Below are 20,932 nucleotides of genomic sequence, written 5' to 3' on the forward strand. Positions count from 1 at the left end.
TAAAAATCAGGCAAAATAAATAATTGAACCATTCACAGGAAAATTGGCAGGAAAAATTGGGTTGTTAAGGTGTATCGAAAATTGTAACAAAATCGTTCAACATAAATCGTATTTTAGTAAATATGTAAAAAACATATGTAACTTACACATGAACTAAGTGTATTAAATATGCACAGCCTAAATTGTAATTTAAGTACACTGGATGTCTAAAAAACACATAGAAATTTGTACTTATAATCACAAAATAGAAAGCGTAATTGTAGATTTATTGTAAAATGGACTGAATATGGATGTACCATGGGTGTGTATGAAATTTTCTCTCAAATTCCAGCGTAATTATCTAAAGATTTCCACACTACAGTTCTCACTTTCTTTTTGGCAAATGAAAAGGTGGTGAGCTTTTATCAAAATACGCAAAATACTTAACAACCTAATAGAACATATGCATACAAAATATAAGGGATTGTAAGATGCTATACGGAGAAAGCAGCGTAATTTCACTTTTAATGGCTGCAGGATTTAATTTTAAAGCGTGATCACTGCTTACTTTGCCCTACACAGCAACGTTTCCTTTTCCAGCAAGCTCCATTAATTTCAATAGCGGACATCTTGCCACTCGCAGGGAATGCCCCTTTTTTAAAGATAATTCCACCAGTGCAGCCTCTGTAAGGGTCAGCGTGAAAACCACGTCTGATCTTGCCAGATTTAGATTATCAAGCCCTTAGTAATGAAGTACTTGGCACTTAAAGTGAATGTCAATTTTGATGCTAAAGTGCCCTGTTTTTAAAAATTCGATTAAAAACAGGGGCACTTTAATTCATCAAAATTTACATTTCACTCGTGTTGTGAAAAAAAACTTACCTTTTAATCTTCACAGCAGCTCCAGCTTCCTCCGGTAGTTGCAAGCCCTTTCTGACGTCAAAAATTATGGATAGGTCATCCTCCAATCACGGCTTCCCCAACGGGGGAATCAGTGTCTGATTCAATGCCGTGATTGGAGGAAGCCGGATTCCTCATTTTAGACCCAGGAAGAGGCTTTGCGACGGGTGGAGGAAGCTGGAGCTGCTGTGAAGATTAAAAGGTAAGTTTTTTTTTCACAACAGGAGTGAAATGTAAATTTTGATGAAATAAAGTGCCGCTGTTTTTAATCGAATTTTTAAAAACCGGGCACTTTAGCATCAAAATTGACATTCACTTTAAGTACCACTGAGTAAGCTAGAATATCTGCAACAGATTTGCAGAAATTATTTTCCACTGTACTAATGGGCAATGTAAAAAAGTCAAAGCGGTAAGATCCTTGATTTCATGAGCTATCAAATTGTTATTGTTTTTTGATAAAAATGGAATTGAGAACTTAGTTGTAAGCAATAGGGTAATAATAAAATATATAGCATACTGTATATAGAAAGCTAAATAGATACTAGATAATAAAATACACACACACCCTTGCATATATGCTGAAGATAGATTCTTTATAAAGATTTTTTTTCCTAGTACTGTTGCCTGATCAAAGTGTTTTTCAGGCATAATAATTGTGTATGTCTTATAATTTAAAATCTATGTTGTAATTAATTCTATCTGCATTAATAATAATGCATATTTATTTTAATTTAATTTTCACAAAATGTAAGGTAAAATCTTTTTATAGATTTATGGTATTATTTTTAAATGTATATAATTGAAATTTGGCATAGTTGTGATTAAAAAAAATAGAGCTTTATAATTTACATTTTAATATTTTGAAAGATTTAAGGCTAGATTACAAGTGGGGCAGTATTTTGTGTTTTCGCTATAGCCAAACTCTGCTAGAATTAAGATTTTTGCGCTATTCGGATTGCGCTTGTATTACAAGTTGAAATTAAACTTTTTTTCTCTAACGGTAACCCGACTAGCACAAAAATCCGAACTTAGAATATCACATGCTCGTTCACGTATTCCCCCATAGAAGTCGAGGAGAAAAAAAGTGGAAAAAAACACCCCACTCTCGTGTAAACACCATAACATATTCTCAGCACTAACCCGACATGAAAATATGAATATTTCACAATCCAATATTCTTTTCGGAATGGAATATGTTCTATTTATTCATAAATATTTCTTCATATATCTGATGTTTTTTTAAACATATATATATATATATATATATATATATATATATATATATATATATATATATATATATATATATATATATATATAAAATTATACATAGGTATATATATATATATATATACACAGATATATTTGGGAATATCTATTTATAAATACTAGTTAAACATATTCTGCTATGTGCAGAACATTGGAAAGTTAAATATTTACAGTGAATACATAGTTAAAATTTTAAATAAATATGCATATGCATATTGCATAAATATGTTTTTACATGTTTTCATCTGCAGCATAGGGCTCTAATGCACTTATATATATATGTCTAGATATACACTTGTGCTCATAAGTTTACATACCCTGGCAGAATTTATGATGTCTTGGCCATTTTTCAGAGAATATGAATGATAACACAAAAACTTTTTCACTCATGGTTGGTTAGTGTTTAGCTGAAGCCATTTATTATCAATCAAATGTGTTTACTCTTTTTAAATCATAATGACATCAGAAACTACCCAAATGACCCTGATCAAAACTTTACATACCCTGGTGATTTTTGCTTGATAGCATGCACACAAGTTGACACAAAGGGGTTTGAATGGCTATTAAAGGTAACCATCCTCACCTTTGATCTGTTTGCTTGTAATTATTGTGTGTATAAAAGGTCAATGAGTTTCTGGACTCCTGACAGACCCTTGCATCTTTCATCCAGTGCTGCACTGACGTTTCTGGATTCTGTGTCATGGGGAAAGCAAAAGAATTGTCAAAGGATCTGTGGGAAAAGGTAGTTGAACTGTATAAAACAGGAAAGGGATATAAAAAGATATTCAAGTAATTGAGAATGCAAATCAGCAGTGTTCAAACGCTAATCAAGAAGTGGAAAATGAGGGGTTCTGTTTGATAACATACTGCATTCACCTTGCAATCAATTCTGACCAAATTTCCTGTGCCTTTGTAGCTCACACATCCCCAAAACATCAGCGATCCACATCAGTGTTTTACAGTAGGAATGGTGTACCTTTCATTATAGGCCTTGTTGACTCCTCTCCAAATGTAACGTTTATGGTTGTGACCAAAAAGCTCAATTTTGGTCTTATCACTCCAAATGACTTTGTGCCAGAAGGTTTGAGGCTTGTCTCTGTGCTGTTTGGCATATTGTAAGTGGGGTACTTTGTGGCATTTGCATAGTAATGGCTTTCTTCTGGCGACTCGACCATGCAGCCCATCTTTCTTCAAGTGCCTCCTTAGTGTGCATCTTGAAACAGCCACACCACATGTCCTGTATTTCACCTGAAGTTATTTGTGGGTTTGTCTTTGCATCCCGAACAATTTTCCAGGCAGTTGTGGCTGAAATTTTAGTTGGTCTACCTGACTGTGGTTTGGTTTTAACAGAACCCCTCATTTTCCACTTATTGATTATAGTTTGAACACTGCTGATTTGCATTCTCAATTCCTTGGATATCTTTTTATATCGCTTTCCTGTTTTATGCAGTTCAACTACCTTTTCCCGCAGATCCTTTGACAATTCTTTTGCTTTCCCATGACTCAGAATCCAAAATCGTCAGTGCAGCACTGGATGAAAGGTGCAAGGGTGTGTCAGGAGTCCAGAAACTCATTGACCTTTTCTACACAAACACGAATTACTAGCAAACAGATCACAGGCGAGGATGGTTACCTTTAATAGCGATTCAAACCTCTTTATGTCAACTTGTGTGCATGTTAACAGGCCAAAATCACCAGGGTATGTACACTTTTGATCAGGGTCATTTGGGTAGTTTCTGTTGTCATTATGATTTAAAAAGAGTAAACACAGTTTATTGATAATAAATGGCTTCAGCCAAACACTAACCATGAGTGAAAGAAAAGGTTTTGTATTATCATCCATATTCTCTGAAAAATGGCCAAGAAATCATAAATTCTGCCAGGGTATGTAAACTTATGGGCACAATTCTATATACATATACTGTATATTTATGTGTTTATATGTGTATATATGTCTGTAAATATACATATATACACATATTAATACATAAATACAAACGTACACACACACATATATATATATATATATATATATATATATATATATATATATATATATATATATATATATACGCACACATACATACATATCTCAATGTTAAAGCCCTTTGGCTGCTTTTTTTTCCTAACACACAAGATCTCATATCTTTGAGCTCCTATAACTTTTGTATCCACATGTTTTCTAAAATAATTTTTATTAGATACTGCATAGTGTAACTGTACTTTATAATGTATTAAGTGTTTTGTGGCACTGTTTATTTTTGCCAAACAGTTAACCATGTAAATCGCTCAACTTGTAATATCAGTGCAATTTTAATGGAGCACAAACGATCGTGAAATCCCTTGCAAAATCATTTGCTCTCCACTTGTAACCTAGCCCTTAGTTGTAGAAATATTGTTGTGTGTATGTATCTGTGTGTTATTCTGTCTGTCACTGCTTTTGTGTGTGTTTGTGTGTGTGTCTGTCTATCCCTGTGTGTGTATCTGACCCTGCCTTTGTATATGTACTGTGTGTGTGAGTGAGTTTTTATATACATTTTCACCTGGCATTACTTTTGTGTTCGTGTGAGTTTGTGTATAAATATTCATCTGGCATTGCCTTTCTGAATGTGTGAGTTTGTATATGTGTGTCTGCATATCCCTGTATGTGTGGTCATGTGTGTCTGTCCCTGCCGTTGTGTGTGTGTGCTTGTGTAAGCCTGTTTTGTATGGTCCTGTGAGTTTGTGTATGTGTGTTTCTTTTGAAAAAGACATTTCAGGATATAATAACTGAAACTTTTAGATAGAGCATGCGTTACCTTTACATATAGGTGCCTTTGAACTCCAGGTTCCTTCAAGTAAACAGTGTATACTTTTACTACCAATAAGTTCCAAATCTTTTCCACAACTGTATCTGACACTGTCCATATAGTAGTATATACCCTTTACTGGGGTATAAGTTCCATTGGAAATACTTTCGGGAAGAGTACAAGTTACAGCTAGAATAGAAGACAAAAAAAGAATAACAAAATTATACAATGTAATCAGTCAAACAGAAGAGACTGTCAATTTAGTCAAAACTGAAAAACTACTATCGTAAAGTGCAGATACTGCTTCTATCCTTTGTGAATGCAAGTGGCCAGGTTCCCTGTGCTTAAATCATGTCAGTCCCCAGTATAATAAATGTGACCACATATCTAAACTTAAAATCAAACTACTATAGTAAGGTTAACTAAAGTGAAATTCTGCATGTTAGATGTTATAAGGGGAAATGTAATACTGGGACATACATACATATATATATATATATATATATATATATATATATATATATATATATATATATATATATATATATATATATATATATATATATATATGATAGAAACCTACACAATGCCAATCTGACAATAGGAATATAATGATCCCAATAAATAATTAATAATGTGTACAACACACAAAATGTACTGCCCATGTGGTGGTCACATTTTTAGCTTCTCTTTGTCAAAAAGGTCTGAAAATTCATGGTAAGCAGTGGGAAGGGACTCATGAGCAATTGTAAAGAGTGCTGTATTAGGATAGCAACTCTCCTTACAATAATCTGATGAGAGACGAATTGATGTAGGATTCCACTGAATTTGGGTTGATGCATGACTAACCAGGGCATACCTAGTATTAGTGGAAACAGGGGCGAAGGAATTACATCTAAATATATAAATTCTGTATGTCCAATTAAAGTACAAACTAGCATAGAGATAGTGGTGTGTGTGATAGGCCTTTGGGACACTATACTCCATTTTCAATGATGGCTTCATTCAGTAGTTTGTTTTTATCCCACTGTAGGGAGAGTGATAGGATGCAGTAAGAAGTTGTATTTGTAATCTTTTGGGAAAGTTTACCAATATGATGGATCTTACCTACTCTGGGCCTTTTCAGGTTGGGACATGCTTTTACATAGTGGTCTCTAGAGGCACAGTACATTTCTTGCCAATTCCTGCCGCCTTCACCTCAAAAACATCTCCAAAATTTGCCACTTCCTCATAAAAGGCACAACTAAGACTTTAATCCACAAAAAAAACAAAAAAAAACAATTCTGCTGCTGCAGCATGATGCATTCCTGCAGTGGTGGATGCCGTAAATAACATATTGATTATAGACCACAACCGATAATAGTCCGCACCCAATTTTTTTTTTTTTTTTAAATTTTTTTTTTTTATTGAAGTCGTCAATAGATACAACCAGAGGGTATGCCCCAAAACATTTACAGAAAAGTGCAAATACAATATTGTTAGATAAGTGTTACAAAAAAAACCCTAAAGTAAGGGCATAATGTGTCCAAATAGCACACGCAATGTGATAAAGTTTGGGCAGTTTACAGTGAGACTTCAGTTTTATAATAAAGGTAATAACAATAAGACAAAAATAGTCCTCCCTGGGCTATATAGAAGGCAAATTAGAGTGTCCACTCAGATACAGTTAGGGCCAGGGGGGAATTAGCTTTATAGTTTAAAATGGGGGGGGGAATGCAGCGGGCAAGAGCCACTCGAAATATAATAGGGGGGGGGGTGGAGGGGGGGTGGAGGGCGGAGCCAGTCTAGATGTCAATCGTATAATGGGGACAGCTAGTAGACAACTAAAAGGAGGAGCTTGAAAGCCCAACTATTAAGGGTTGAGCTGAGTTAATGAGATTGGACGCAGTATTATTTTGTAGGATAGAGAGGACTTAATCTATGGCATGAGGGCTATTTTCATGTCCTATAGGAATAGTAGGGGCCTTCTTACGAGTATTGTCAGGTTCAGCAGTGTAAAATATCATACATGTTAGAGAAAAACAGATCATATTATTGTGATACTCCAACATTCAAATTTAAGAGGTTATGAACACAAGCAGAGATGCAGCCCCAAAACACAGACATATCTACATATTGGTGAAAAGAAAAAGCAAACATTAGTAAGGCACGTCAGTTAGCATGTAGTGTGATTGCTCCTTAGAGTAAACGTTACCATATACCTTCTGTATCTATAAACTAGAGGCACTGGGTTAGGCTTGTTACTATATACAAGTAGTAAATATCTGCAGACTGTGATGTCTGGATTATAGACTGTTACAGTCCTCTAGTAAATACAAATAATTATCCATGGTAAAAAAAAAAAAAAAAATACAGTAATACAACATCTAGTAGATAAGACAGTAGGGCGTGTGGCATTGAAAATCATATGAGGAACAATCAAATATGTCATGCTTCAGAATACATCATAACATTGAGAACAAAAAGAAAGAGCACAAGAGAGTAAAGAAAATTGACATTTTGCATCCTAACTCTGCTATATCTGTGGAGTGCACTAAGTGTGAGAAATGATTATGAAATACATCATAAATAGAGCCTCCTTCCAAGTTATTTGCCTCTTAGTTTGGTGTCAAGCCGTTATGCAATAGCCCCAATCAAAACTTTTGTACCGTATATGTCAGCTGGTATGGTAAACAGCAATATTCTCTTACAACCAATTGTCTCTTACAACCCCCTTCCAGTGCAGTAGCAATATCCCCAATAACTATCTCATAAGCTGTTGATCAGTTGCGACAAGCATTTAAACACACAGTATTTGGACATAAATGGTTTAACTTAATAGAGCCATAGATGGTCAAACAAATAGCTAACGAAAGTAAATGCTAGTAGTTGCTTGAGACTTATATAGTTAGCCTAAATAGATATATAACTCAGTAAAACTTTTGTGAACTAGGAGCAGGACAGTCAAACTTATATAAAAAGCATAACGAACAGGTTGAAACTAATATATCTTTAGTTATGAATAATGTCCATGATGTTGACGGTCATGTCCTTAAACTTTCCTACCAAGTTAGAATCTCCCAACTCAGCTCCATATGTCAGGCAGACAGATAGCAAGCTTAGCCTCCTGGATCAAAAGTGCCACTTGACAGTCCAGTATAGGTTTGTGTAGAATCTATTTTGCGATGTCCCTGTTCTGTTCCGGTAGTATGAATTAAAAAGACAGGGACCCCTGATGTACTCCTGATGTCCCAACAAGCGTGGAGATTTAAAAGCCGAAGCTGCTTCTTTAAAATGTGGAAGGACATCCCAAGGCTTCTTGGTTGCTGCTCGCTGCGCAGCTGTGATGTACAAGGAAGGCTCTGATACTGTGAATCCCCATAGCGAGCAGAGAGATTTCTTACAGCGAAGTCTAGATGGGATTTCCTATCAGCCGGCCGTGTCAGCCCGACTCTGCCAGGCAGGATGTCAGCAGTTGGAGGAGCGCAAAGTAGAGCATCGAAATGCACAGGCCTCAAAAATGTTTCTGCAGCGCCCCAGGATAGCCTCTGTGGGTGAGTAAACTGGTGCCGCAGGTAGGTGGTGAGAAAGGGTTGGGGGCGTTTCTCGGCTATGGTCGGAACTGCTCCCGCTAACTCTAGCAAGACCTCAGCAGGGACCATCGCAGCGGCTGTATGTGGGTGCGCCGGGTCGCAGCTCACCGCCCCCAATAGAATATTTGCGGAGACCTGACCAGTCTGCTGCCCCAGCGGTCGTTCATATGGAAGTGGAATTGGTGATAGCAAATCTTCTGTCTGGCTTGCCACATCTGCATCTCTGTCAATTAGGTGAGCGGCGCCTTCTTTGTTGCGCAAATCAGTAATGAGAGACCGCAGGCCGTGATACTGTCTGTCGGCTTTGCTGCATAGCCCCTCTAGAAATAAAGCCAGATACATGGACGACTCCTCCATCTTCAAAATGTTGCAGGGGTAACAACAACCGGCTAGTTGATAAACCCGGCCCGTCCGTCAAATGGGTATTTAGTGGCTCAATTACCACGTTGTATTCTCTGTCTCGGTTTGAGCCGTTTAGCATGCCTCTGTGCCTTCTCAAAGGCCAGTAAATTAAATTTCAGGCTCAGGTTATAGAGACCATGTTCCAGCATATGTTATAAGTAGATCCTAGATAGATATAGCTTTTCAGAACGCCATCATTTAGATTTTCAATGAAAAAGTGTCAGGAGCTCTGCTATGGTGCGTCTTGTTGCTCTGACAGTTGGCTCCGCCCCCGCACACAAATTTAAATATTTAAATTAGGTGGAAAAAGTGTGACCTTTATGTGGAACAATACAATATATATATATATATATATATATATATAAAATAAGCAAGAGGTTATAGGTTGTATCTCTGTCTAAAACCGACAGTGCCTGGGAGGCACTAACAAAAGCAGTGAGAAGAGCAGAAAAGCTGCTATAGGTATGCAAAAAAAGAAGCTAGTGAATCCTCATTACTTGCTCCACTTGAAAATAATATAAATAAATGATAGAAACCTACACAGCTCTAATCTGACAATAGGACAATAGTGATCCCAATAAATAATTAATAATGTGTACAACACACAAAATGTATATCTATGGATTACAGAGAGAGCAAGATATATACTCAATAAATCATACAGCACAAAAAAGTCGTTAATGCTAATATATGACCTTGGAGTGAAAACAATAACAGTGATATCTGTTTTTATAGATTAAAATTCCCTGAGATACAGATGTATTAATTCAGCGTAAGTCCTTATATAAACAATAGCACTCAAAAGTTAATATGAAGAATCCCAAGCTGGGCAATCAATCTACTTACACAATACTACCTCAATCATATAAGGTAAGTTATGAGTCGACAGGGGATATTGCTGTAGTTGTCGAGGGTCCGTGGCTTTCATGGATCGGTGAACAATCCTTTCTCCTTGTATGCTTGAAGTCTGGGTAGATCGCTACGTCACTCCTCAAGCTCGTCCAATAGGTAAACCGGATCTCACATTAAGAATAGAGGCGAAAAACTGAGCGAAAATAGCATAATATTGTTTAATAAAGTACACATAAACAAATGATAAAATTGCACTCACAAGTGTAACCTCAATTAAATATGAGGTATCAGAATTGCGTATAAAAAAGCCAGTAGCAAGCCTGAAAGATCCAGTGTGATCCAATTTAAAAGTACATGTACGGTGTCAATATAAAAAACTATGAGTGTTTTAAAAAAAAAAAACACAAAAGAAGGTAATAAAATGTCAATAAGTATGCAGCCGGAAACAACAACTTGGAGAACCTGACGCGTTTCAAAGTTTTTAACTTCTTCATCAGAGGTAGGTGTTGATTTATGTTGTATGCAAAAATGTTTCTAGCAAAAAAGAACTCCTTTACTTGGATATTAATTATGGTAATACTTCGGGCAAAAGAGGAGATAGATTCTAAAGTCTATTTAGAACTCCCCCTACCAGCATAATAGTTGATTTAGAACTGGCTTATGCTATAATTGGAGGATACAGCCACTCCTAGAGGTCCAAAGATACATCTATATAGAAATAAAAAATGGACAACCTCTATGGATATATCTAGTTGTTAATACGGGGTGGGGGGGATATATAAAAAAGCTCCTTGACTACAATACTTGTGGAATTAATAAAGGCAGAAGAAAATAAATAGGTTTATGATAATAGGGTCTCTCACTACCAGCATAGTTGTGAATTTTAAAAAACAGCCCTTTTTATAAAAGGGAATATAGTTACTTTTAATTTTGACTATTCATATGGGAAAATGAAAGAAAGAAAAGAACAAACACAAACCTTTCATATATTTTTTGCATCCTTTAAGCTGTCAACCGCAAATACGCTGGAATTCTGCAGCGTATTTGTGGGGAGCCTGATTCGCCTTAGTTATCAAAGGCTAAAGACCGTCAAAAGTAGAATTTAGTGACGTAACATACGATCCGCCAGACTCAGTCCGACACAGATCGATGCTTACATCACTATAGATGTTCCGAACGCAAGTTCGGCACAATCTGACTACTTTTGCTAGTTATCAAGATCCTACCAGGTACGCTCGGCACTTTTCCGGCCCAGCGTACCTGGTATTCAATCTGCCACCCTGGAGGCGGCGGATGCCATAGGAATCAATGGGAGTCTGACAGCAGCGAAAGCTCATGTTTGCTGCTGTCCGATATCCCATTGATTCCTATGGGAAATGTCTACACCTAACACCCTAACATGTACCCCGAGTCTAAACACCCCTAATCTGCCCCCCTTACACCGCCGCCACCTACATTATACTTATTAACCCCTAAACCGCCGCTCCTGGACCCCGCCGCAACTAAATAAAGTTATTAACCCCTAAACCGCCACTCCCGGACCCCGCCGCAACTAAATAAAGTTATTAACCCCTAAACCGCCACTCTAATAAACTTATTAACCCCTAAACCGCCACTCCCGGACCCCGCCACAACTAAATAAAGTTATTAACCACTAAACCGCTGCTCCTGGACCCCGCCGCCACCTACATTATATTTATTAACCTCTAATCTGCCCCCCTACACCACCGCCACTATATTAATTTTATTAACCCCTAAACCTAAGTCTAACCCTAACACCCCCCCTAACTTAAATATTATTTAAATTAATCTAAATAAATTTACTATTATTAACTAAATTATTCCTATTTAAAACTAAATATGTTTTTTTTGTTATAAATAATTATTAATGCTAGAATTTGAACATATATCTTTGCACAGACTTGTGTATATATATATATATATATATATATATATATATATTACCACTTTACAAGGAAGGATTGAGCGAGAATACTAGTCAATCAAAGAGGGACACCGGCTGCACTTAGTTTACCAAAAGCTTTATTACCAAACAAATATAACCAAACAGACCAGATCGTCTATTCTCCACCCTATTCCAAGCTACAAATTCTAACACCAAATAGCATACACATACACACACTCTCAGACTCTGCTTGCTTGCAGGGCACATTCCATAATCACAGTACTCCTAGGTTCAAAAAAATGTACCGTGGTGCTCACAAATACTTATGTCCAACCACAAATTCAACATAGGTTTATTGTTGCCATTACACAAATGTCTAGTGTGGGGCCCCAACACAATTGCTGCCGTATTGTCCATATACTGCTGTATTTTCCATATGACCAGGCTTTTAAGTGTGAATACACGCTCTGGTATAAATGTTAACGCTACTATATAAATGTTCCGTTATATGGCTTCGGTCTCAAAAGTGTCTTTAGTTAGTATTGCTCCACAGTGTGAATCGAAACAAGTGCTGTTTATGACAGGTGTCCCTGCAAGGAGAACGCACTGTGTGCACTGCTAAGACAGATCCAGGCTGTCCACCAGTTACCGCAAGACTTTTTAGCCCAACCAATTTACAACTTCCCATGTATCTTCCTTTAGAGACGGTCCGGTGTGGAAATCTTTTATTCCGGCTGGCTTTTTCACTTGCTTACCCGCAGTTTGCACTCCAGCATCCTCCTTACACAGCGTTTGCAAAGTCCGTTAGTAGCTATTCACTTCACGTGAATCCTCAGTCATGACGCGTTTCTCCCCTCCCACAAAGGGCTGAGTATCAGGCTTCATCAGATGTATTCCTAAGGGGGTGTGTGCCGGACTTTGTACACTCATTGGCTCCTGGGTCCGCCCCCTTCTCTTACGTTCGCAAAGTGACAGCTTAGTTATAGTATATGTTGCGGTCCAGTGTGACTTTGCAGCAAATGGAACTGATTACTGAGTATGATAATATTTACAATATTTACATCCGCATTAAGTGATACACTTATATATAATATCGGCACATTTTTCTCAACATTTTAACATGGTTATTTCATAGTCAGGCAAACATTTTAAGTGTTTACCTTTACACTGTTATAACGTGCAAGAGAGATTTCTTTATACCTATATCAGAGGCTGCTTCATAGCTTTTTGAGTTACCCTTTCTCCCTTGGCCACATTTTCACATCAATCATCCAAATATGAGACATATTATTATAGTCCACTCAGACTAATACTTGCGTCGTATATATCATCTTGTTATTGCTTATCAGAGTATGCTAACTAAAATATATATATATATTTTTTTATATATTTTTATTTACACCCTAAGGATAATTTAATGATCCTCAATGATAATGTTTGACCTCACTTACTTGGTCCTCCTATAAGAAGCACACATATTCAATTTTCTCATTTAATCCTATTGGACTCAAAGTATTTAGCCTGAATATCCATCTTGATTCATGTTGCAGAATTATTCTATCCAAAGTAGCACCCGTCTATTTTGTTTTAACTGTTCAATGCCCATAATTTTCAATTTTGTGTGATCTGAATTGTGATGAAATTTGAATTGTCTTGCTACTGGACTCTCCGTGTCTTCATTCTTAATGTCATCCCTGTGCTCACGTATTCTACTTTTCAGCTCCCTAGTTGTTTTTCCTACATAGAATTTGGGGCACGGGCAATTAAGTAGATATATGACATTTTTGGAAGTGCAGGATATCCTATCTCTCACATAATATGGCTTGCTCATAGTTGGGGTACAAAATGTGACAGATCTCTTCACATATGTACAGTAAACACAGTGCCCACAAGGTACACTGTCTACCTGGTGTTGTGCAGCTGTTAGCCATTTTTTGGTCCCTTCTCTTTTGAATTTGCTATGTACTAGCATATCTCTGATGCTTGGTGCTCTTTTTGCCGTTAATAATGGATACTCCGATATGCATCCCTGAAGCGATGCATCATCAGACAAAATGTGCCAGTGGGTGTTAAGAATATTTCACAACTTGTTCCAACGCGAGTTGTATTGAGTGATCAATCTCGATTGTGTGTCCAAAGTGTACAAAGTCCGGCACACACCCCCTTAGGAATACATCTGAAGAAGCCCCGATACTCAGCCCTTTGTGGGAGGGGAGAAACACGTCATGACTGAGGATTCACGTGATGTGAATAGCTACTAACGGACTTTGCAAACTCTGTGTAAGGAGGACGCTGGAATACAAACTGCGGGTAATCAAGTGAAGAAGCCAGCCGGAATAAAAGATTTCCACACCAGACCATCTCTAAAGGAAGGTACATGGGAAGTTGTAAATTGGTTGGGCTAAAAAGTCTTGTGGTAACTGGTGGACAGCCTGGATCTGTCTTAGCAGTGCACACAGTGGGTTCTCCTTGCAGGGACACCTGTCATAAACAGCACTTGTTTCGATTCACACTGTGGAGCAATACTAACTAAAGACACTTTTGAGACCGAAGCCATATAACGGAACATTTATATAGTAGCGTTAACATTTATACCAGAGCGTGTTTTCACACTTAAGAGCCTGGTCATATGGAAAATACAGCAGTATATGGACAATATGGCAGCAATTGTGTTGGGGCCCCACACTAAACATTTGTGTGATGGCAACAATAAACATATGTTGAATTTGTGGTTGGACATAAGTATTTGTGAGCACCACGGTACATTTTTTTGAACCTAGGAGTACTGTGATTATGGAATGTGCCCTGCAAGCAAGCAGAGTCTGAGAGTGTGTGTATGTGTATGCTATTTGGTGTTAGAATTTGTAGCTTGGAATAGGGTGGAGAATAGACGATCTGGTCTGTTTGGTTATATTCGTTTGGTAATAAAACTTTTGGTAAACTAAGTGCAGCCGGTGTCTCTCTTTGATTGACTAGTATTCTCGATCAATCCTTCCTTGTAAAGTGGTAGTATATATTATTTGGGACAGCTAGCACAGTTATGTAAGCATTGGAAATTGAGAAATAAAATTGTGCACCACTATATTTTATGTTTTTTGTCACATATGTCTCCTAAACGGTAGTAATTTTACACCGTTTCTTTTGGTGTGTGCACCTCTATCCAATTACTGGGATTATTATAACAGATTTGGAGTCAAACTGAACGGTTATTAGGTGTCTTTTTCTCCACCCGTTGATTATTGGGTTTAAGCACTATCGGCTAGATTTAGAGTTGGGCGGTAGCCGTCAAAACCAGCGTTAGAGGCTCCTAACGCTGGTTTTTACCGCCCTCTGGTATTTGGAGCCAGTCATTAAAGGGTCTAACGCTCACTTTCCAGCCGCGACTTTTCCATACCGCAGATCCCCTTACGTCAATTGCGTATCCTATCTTTTCAATGGGATCTTTCTAACGCCGGTATTTAGAGTCGTGGCTGAAGTGAGCGTTAGAAATCTAACGACAAAACTCCAGCCGCAGAAAAAAGTCAGTAGTTAAGAGCTTTCTGGGCTAACGCCGGTTTATAAAGCTCTTAACTACTGTGCTCTAAAGTACACTAACACCCATAAACTACCTATGTACCCCTAAACCGAGGTCCCCCCACATCGCCGCCACTCTATTAAATTTTTTTAACCCCAATCAGAATTTTCCTACCTTCATTCCGATTGGCTGATAGAATCCTATCAGCCAATCGGAATTCGATGGACGCCATCTTGGATGACGTCATTTAAAGGAACCGTCATTCGGCGAGTAGGCGTCGGTAGAAGAGGATGTTCCATGTCGGCTGGAAGATGATGGCTCCGGAAGAAAGAAGATTGAAGATGCTGCTTCATAGAAGACTTCATCCCGATGATGGACTTCTTCAGCGCCCGCTTGGATCAAGACTTCAGCCCGATGATGGATTTCTTCAGCCGCCGCTTGGATCCAGACTTCAGCCCGAGGATGGACTTCACTCTTCAGCCCCCTGCTTGGGCTTGTATCAAGACTTCGGACCCTCTTCTGGACCGATCGGTGAACCTGGCATGGTGAAGACAAGGTAGGGAGATCTTCAGGGGCTTAGTGTTAGGTTTATTTAAGGGGGGTTTGGGTTAGATTAGGGGTATGTGAGTGGTGGGTTGTAATGTGTGGGGGGGTATTGTATGTTTTTTTTTTACAGGCAAAAGAGCTGAATTCTTTGGGGCATGCCCCGCAAAGGGCCCTTTTAAGGGCTGGTAAGGTAAAAGAGCTTTGAACTTTTGTAATTTAGAATAGGGTAGGGCATTTTTTTATTTTGGGGGTCTTTGTTATTTTATTAGGGGGCTTAGAGTAGGTGTAATTAGTTTAAAATTGTTGTAATTTTTTTCTAATGTTTGTAAATATTTTTTTATTTTTTGTAACTTAGTTCTTTTTTATTTTTTGTACTTTAGTTAGTTTATTTAATTGTATTTATTTGTAGGAATTGTATTTAATTTATTTATTGATAGTGTAGTGTTAGGTTTAATTGTAGATAATTGTAGGTATTTTATTTAATTAATTTATTGATAGTGTAGTGTTAGGTTTAATTGTAACTTAGGTTAGGATTTATTTTACAGGTAATTTTGTAATTATTTTAACTAGGTAACTATTAAATAGTTATTAACTATTTAATAGCTATTGTACCTGGTTAAAATAATTACAAAGTTGCCTGTAAAATAAATATTAATCCTAAAATAGCTACAATATAATTATAATTTATATTGTAGCTATATTAGGGTTTATTTTACAGGTAAGTATTTAGCTTTAAATAGGAATAATTTATTTAATAAGTGTTAATTTATTTCGTTAGATTTAAATTATATTTAATTTAGGGGGGTGTTAGGGTTAAAGTTAGACTTAGCTTTAGGGGTTAATACATTTATTAGAGTAGCGGTGAGCTCCTGTCGGCAGATTAGGGGTTAATACTTGAAGTTAGGTGTCGGCAATGTTAGGGAGGGCAGATTAGGGGTTAATACTATTTATTATAGGGTTATTGAGGCGGGAGTGAGGCGGATTAGGGGTTAATACATTTATTATAGTAGCGCTCAGGTCCGGTCGGCAGATTAGGGGTTAATAAGTGTAGTTAGGTGGAGGCGACGTTGGAGGCGGCAGATTAGGGGTTAATAAATATAATATAGGGGTCGGCGATGTTAGGGCAGCAGATTAGGGGTACATAGGGATAATGTAGGTGGCGGGGGTGTACGGAGCGGCAGATTAGGGGTTAAAAATAATATGCAGGGGTCAGCGATAGCGGGGGCGGCAGATTAGGGGTTAATAAGTGTAAGGTTAGGGGTGTTTAGACTCGGGGTACATGTTAGAGTGTTAGGTGCAGACGTAGGAAGTGTTTCCCCATAGGGGCTGCGTTAGGAGCTGAACGCGGCTTTTTTGCAGGTGTTAGTTTTTTTTTCCAGCTCAAACAGCCCCATTGTTTTCTATGGGGGAATCGTGCACGAGCACGTTTTTGAAGCTGGCCGCGTCCGTAAGCACCGCTGGTATCGAGAGTTGCAGTGGCGTTAAATTATGATCTACGCTCCCTTTTTGGAGCCTAACGCACTGAAAACCCAGCCATTCTGTGAACTCTAAATACCAGCGGTATTTAAAAGGTGCGGGGGAAAAAAAGCACGCGTAGCTAACGCACCCCTTTGGCCGCCAAACTCTAAATCTAGCCGTTGGGCTTTTAAAATATCAGAGGATAAATGGAAAACTGACATCAGTGAGGCCTTTAAACCGGTCATTAATGTAGATGAGACGAATATAGACGAAAAAAGCAGTGACATATTTACAGCATTCAAAGAATATAAAAAGAAAGCAATAAAGGAACTTAAAGTTAAATGGGAATTAGTCAGCTTACAAAACTATGTGAAGGAAGATTTGATCCCGAGAGGACTTAGGATAAAACTTGATCCAAGAATTAGTTTGAGAGGTGAGGAAGCAAATAATGATTTCATTATGAAATGGAATCATATTCTCACAAAGTGCACATTAGAACTAATGCAATTTATGATAGATGAAGATCTAAAACGTTTAGAACAATGTAAGACTGATACCACTGTCATGTATGAGAAGGTTAATTTATATGCACTAGATCAAGCTTTTGAGAAATTGAATAAAGATATGCAAAAGAGTTTGTTAAAATTACAAAATGAAATTAAATTTAGGAAGAGACGTAAAATGATGAGAGACAAAGATGATTTTAAAATTGGCAAAATTTATTTTTATAGGAATAATAACTTGACACGCCAATCTTACGACTCAGGAACTGACAATTCAGGCTTCGAATTAGACACACAACCACAAAACATCAGAGAAACCCTACAAATGAGACTCCCTTTAGGAGGAGGACAAGGAGGGGGGGGGGGAAGAGGGGAAGATGAGCACTCTTACAGGAGACCAAGACAGAGAGGCAGGGGAGGGAGGTACCGTCAGTATCGACAGAACCAAACAAATCGAATGATAACAAGAAATCAGAAGAACGAATAAGAATAGAAGTAGAATCTGATAGTCTAATTAAACTCAGCGAACAAGAGCTTAATGAATTAATGGTTATTAATTTATCCTCAGCAAAGCTAAATTTAGCACACATAGAACTTCTTAAGAAAGGTTTAACTTTTTGCCCTAACAATAACAAATTTGAATTTATTAAAGACTTAAATCTGTATGCAAGAAAAATCCTGTTGGAAAAGATATGGAAGCACAAAGCATCAGCAGACCCCAATATCTCTGAATCTGATATGTCAGCAGTAGAGGATCTAGTTTCTTTGCTGGAGGACCAAGATGAAGGGCTTATACAGAAGGAAAACCCTATTAAGACAGGGTTCAAACGAAATCTAAGTTTATGCCCCAATTATCTTTGTCCCCCAGCATCCAAACTTTTGTAAAATGTGTAGAAGCTGATGTGAACAGAATAGGTGTAACGGGGATTGTTAGTGACAATTTAAGTAGAAGCGAAAGAAAAGCCTTGCAAGAACTAATTAAGAGAAAAGACCTGGTGTTTAAGCCATCTGATAAAGGAGGCAATATTGTCATCCAAGATCAGACCTCCTATGTACAAAAAGCTAAAAGACAGCTGTCTGTTCAAGAACAGTATGAGAAAGTAACCCATCAAGACTATGAGAGATCTTGTAATGAACTGACATTCCTCCTGAATAAAGCTAGGATTGATGGCCTTATAAGTATGAAAGAACATCAATCCTTAATGAAGCCCTTCCTAGTGCTACCAACCTTTTATTGCATTCCAAAGGTGCATAAAAATCTAAAGCACCCTCCAGGTCGCCCGATAATTTCGGCTATAAATGGACCAACTGAGGGTATTAGCAGATATGTTGACTTTTTCCTACGTCCATTTCTCGAATCCCTGTCCTCCTATATCTGCGATAAAGGTGAAGTTCTGATAAAGCTTGATAAGATTACAGTAGTGCAGGATCTACTCCTATTAACCTTAGATGTAGAGTCCTTGTATTCTTCGATCCCACATCAAGCAGGGTTAAATGCCGCCAGGTACTTTTTGGAGCTGAGAGGAGAAGAATACAGGGAAAATACGGAGTGGATCCTTTGTCTTTTAGAGTTCATTTTGAAAAAGAATATTTTTTCTTTTGATGGCAAATTATTTAGACAGGTAAGAGGAACAGCCATGGGTGCAACATGTGCACCAACGTACGCATGTTTGCACCTAGGCTACTGGGAGACTAAGTATGTATTCAATGAACTCACTGAGTGGATTGAAAAACATGTCGCACTCTGGCTACGGTTTGTGGATGACATACTAATCTTATGGAAAGGAGACGAGAGGTGGTTGAATTTGTTGATATTTTAAATAAGAATGATCTGAATTTGTTTCTTACATATAATATCAGTACGGAAAAAGCTATCTTCCTAGATTTAAATATCATAAAAGAGAATAATGTAATACATACAAATGTTCATTGTAAAACAACGGCAACAAATAGCTTGCTTCATGCAAGAAGTCACCACCCCGAGCCCCAAAAGAATGGTGTACTGATTGGCCAATTTTTTAGGCTAAAAAGATGCTGCTCATCAACAAAAGTGTTTGAAGAACAAGCACAAATAATGGCTGAAAGATTCCTTGCCAGAGGCTATTCGAGAAAAATAGTAAAAAAAGCATGGATTAGAGCAAGGAAAACAGAAAGAAGTGATTTGCTTTATAACAGAAGTAATGTAACAAGTAGGGACACACAAGCAAGATTGATCACTCAATACAACTCGCATTGGAACAAGTTGAGAAATATTCTTAACAACCAGATAAAGACATGGAGAGTCCAGTAGCAAGATATTTTTTAAATTTCATCACAATTTAGATCACACAAAATTGAAAATTATGGGCATTGAACTGTTAAAACAAAATAGACGGGGTGCTACTTTGGATAGAATAATTCTGCAACATGAATCAAGATGGATATTCAGGCTAAATACTTTGAGTCCAATAGGATTAAATGAGAAATTGAATATGTGTGCTTCTTTTAGGAGGACCAAGTAAGTGAGGTCAAACATTATCATTGAGGATCATTAAATTATCCTTAGGGTGTAAATAAAAATATATAAAAATATATATATATATATATTTTAGTTAGCATACTCTGATAAGCAATAACAAGATGATATATACGACGCAAGTATTAGTCTGAGTGGACTATAATAATATGTCTCATATTTGGATGATTGATGTGAAAATGTGGCTAAGGGAGAAAGGGTAACTCAAAAAGCTATGAAGCAGCCTCTGATATAGGTATAAAGAAATCTCTCTTGCACGTTATAACAGTGTAAAGGTAAACACTTAAAATGTTTGCCTGACTATGAAATAACCATGTTAAAATGTTGAGAAAAATGTGCCGATATTATATATAAGTGTATCACTTAATGCTGATGTAAATATTGTAAATATTATCATACTCAGTAATCAGTTCCATTTGCTGCAAAGTCACACTGGACCGCAACATATACTATAACTAAGCTGTCACTTTGCGAACGTAAGAGAAGGGGGCGGACCCAGGAGCCAATGAGTGTACAAAGTCCGGCACACCCCCCCTTAGGAATACATCTGAAGAACCCCCGATACTCAGCCCTTTGTGGGAGGGGAGAAATGCGTCATGACTGAGGATTCACGTGATGTGAATAGCTACTAACGGACTTTGCAAACGCTGTGTAAGGAAGACGCTGGAGTGCAAACTGCGGGTAAGCTAGTGAAGAAGCCAGCCGGAATAAAAGATTTCCACACCGG

At 37.6% G+C, this 20,932-nt stretch overlaps 1 protein-coding gene across 1 annotated transcript in view; it reads right to left on the minus strand.

The window, feature by feature from the left end:
* LOC128651692 (C4b-binding protein alpha chain) overlaps positions 1-20,932 on the minus strand; it is a 239,370-nt gene that overhangs the window by 88,916 nt on the left and 129,522 nt on the right. Inside the window, exon 8 of the mRNA XM_053704679.1 lies at positions 4,947-5,126. Within this exon, the coding sequence (XP_053560654.1) occupies positions 4,947-5,126 (180 nt within the window). The remainder of the gene's footprint in view (positions 1-4,946; positions 5,127-20,932) is intronic.

Source organism: Bombina bombina, chromosome 3, assembly GCF_027579735.1.
Source record: "Bombina bombina isolate aBomBom1 chromosome 3, aBomBom1.pri, whole genome shotgun sequence".
Lineage (NCBI taxonomy): Eukaryota > Metazoa > Chordata > Amphibia > Anura > Bombinatoridae > Bombina > Bombina bombina.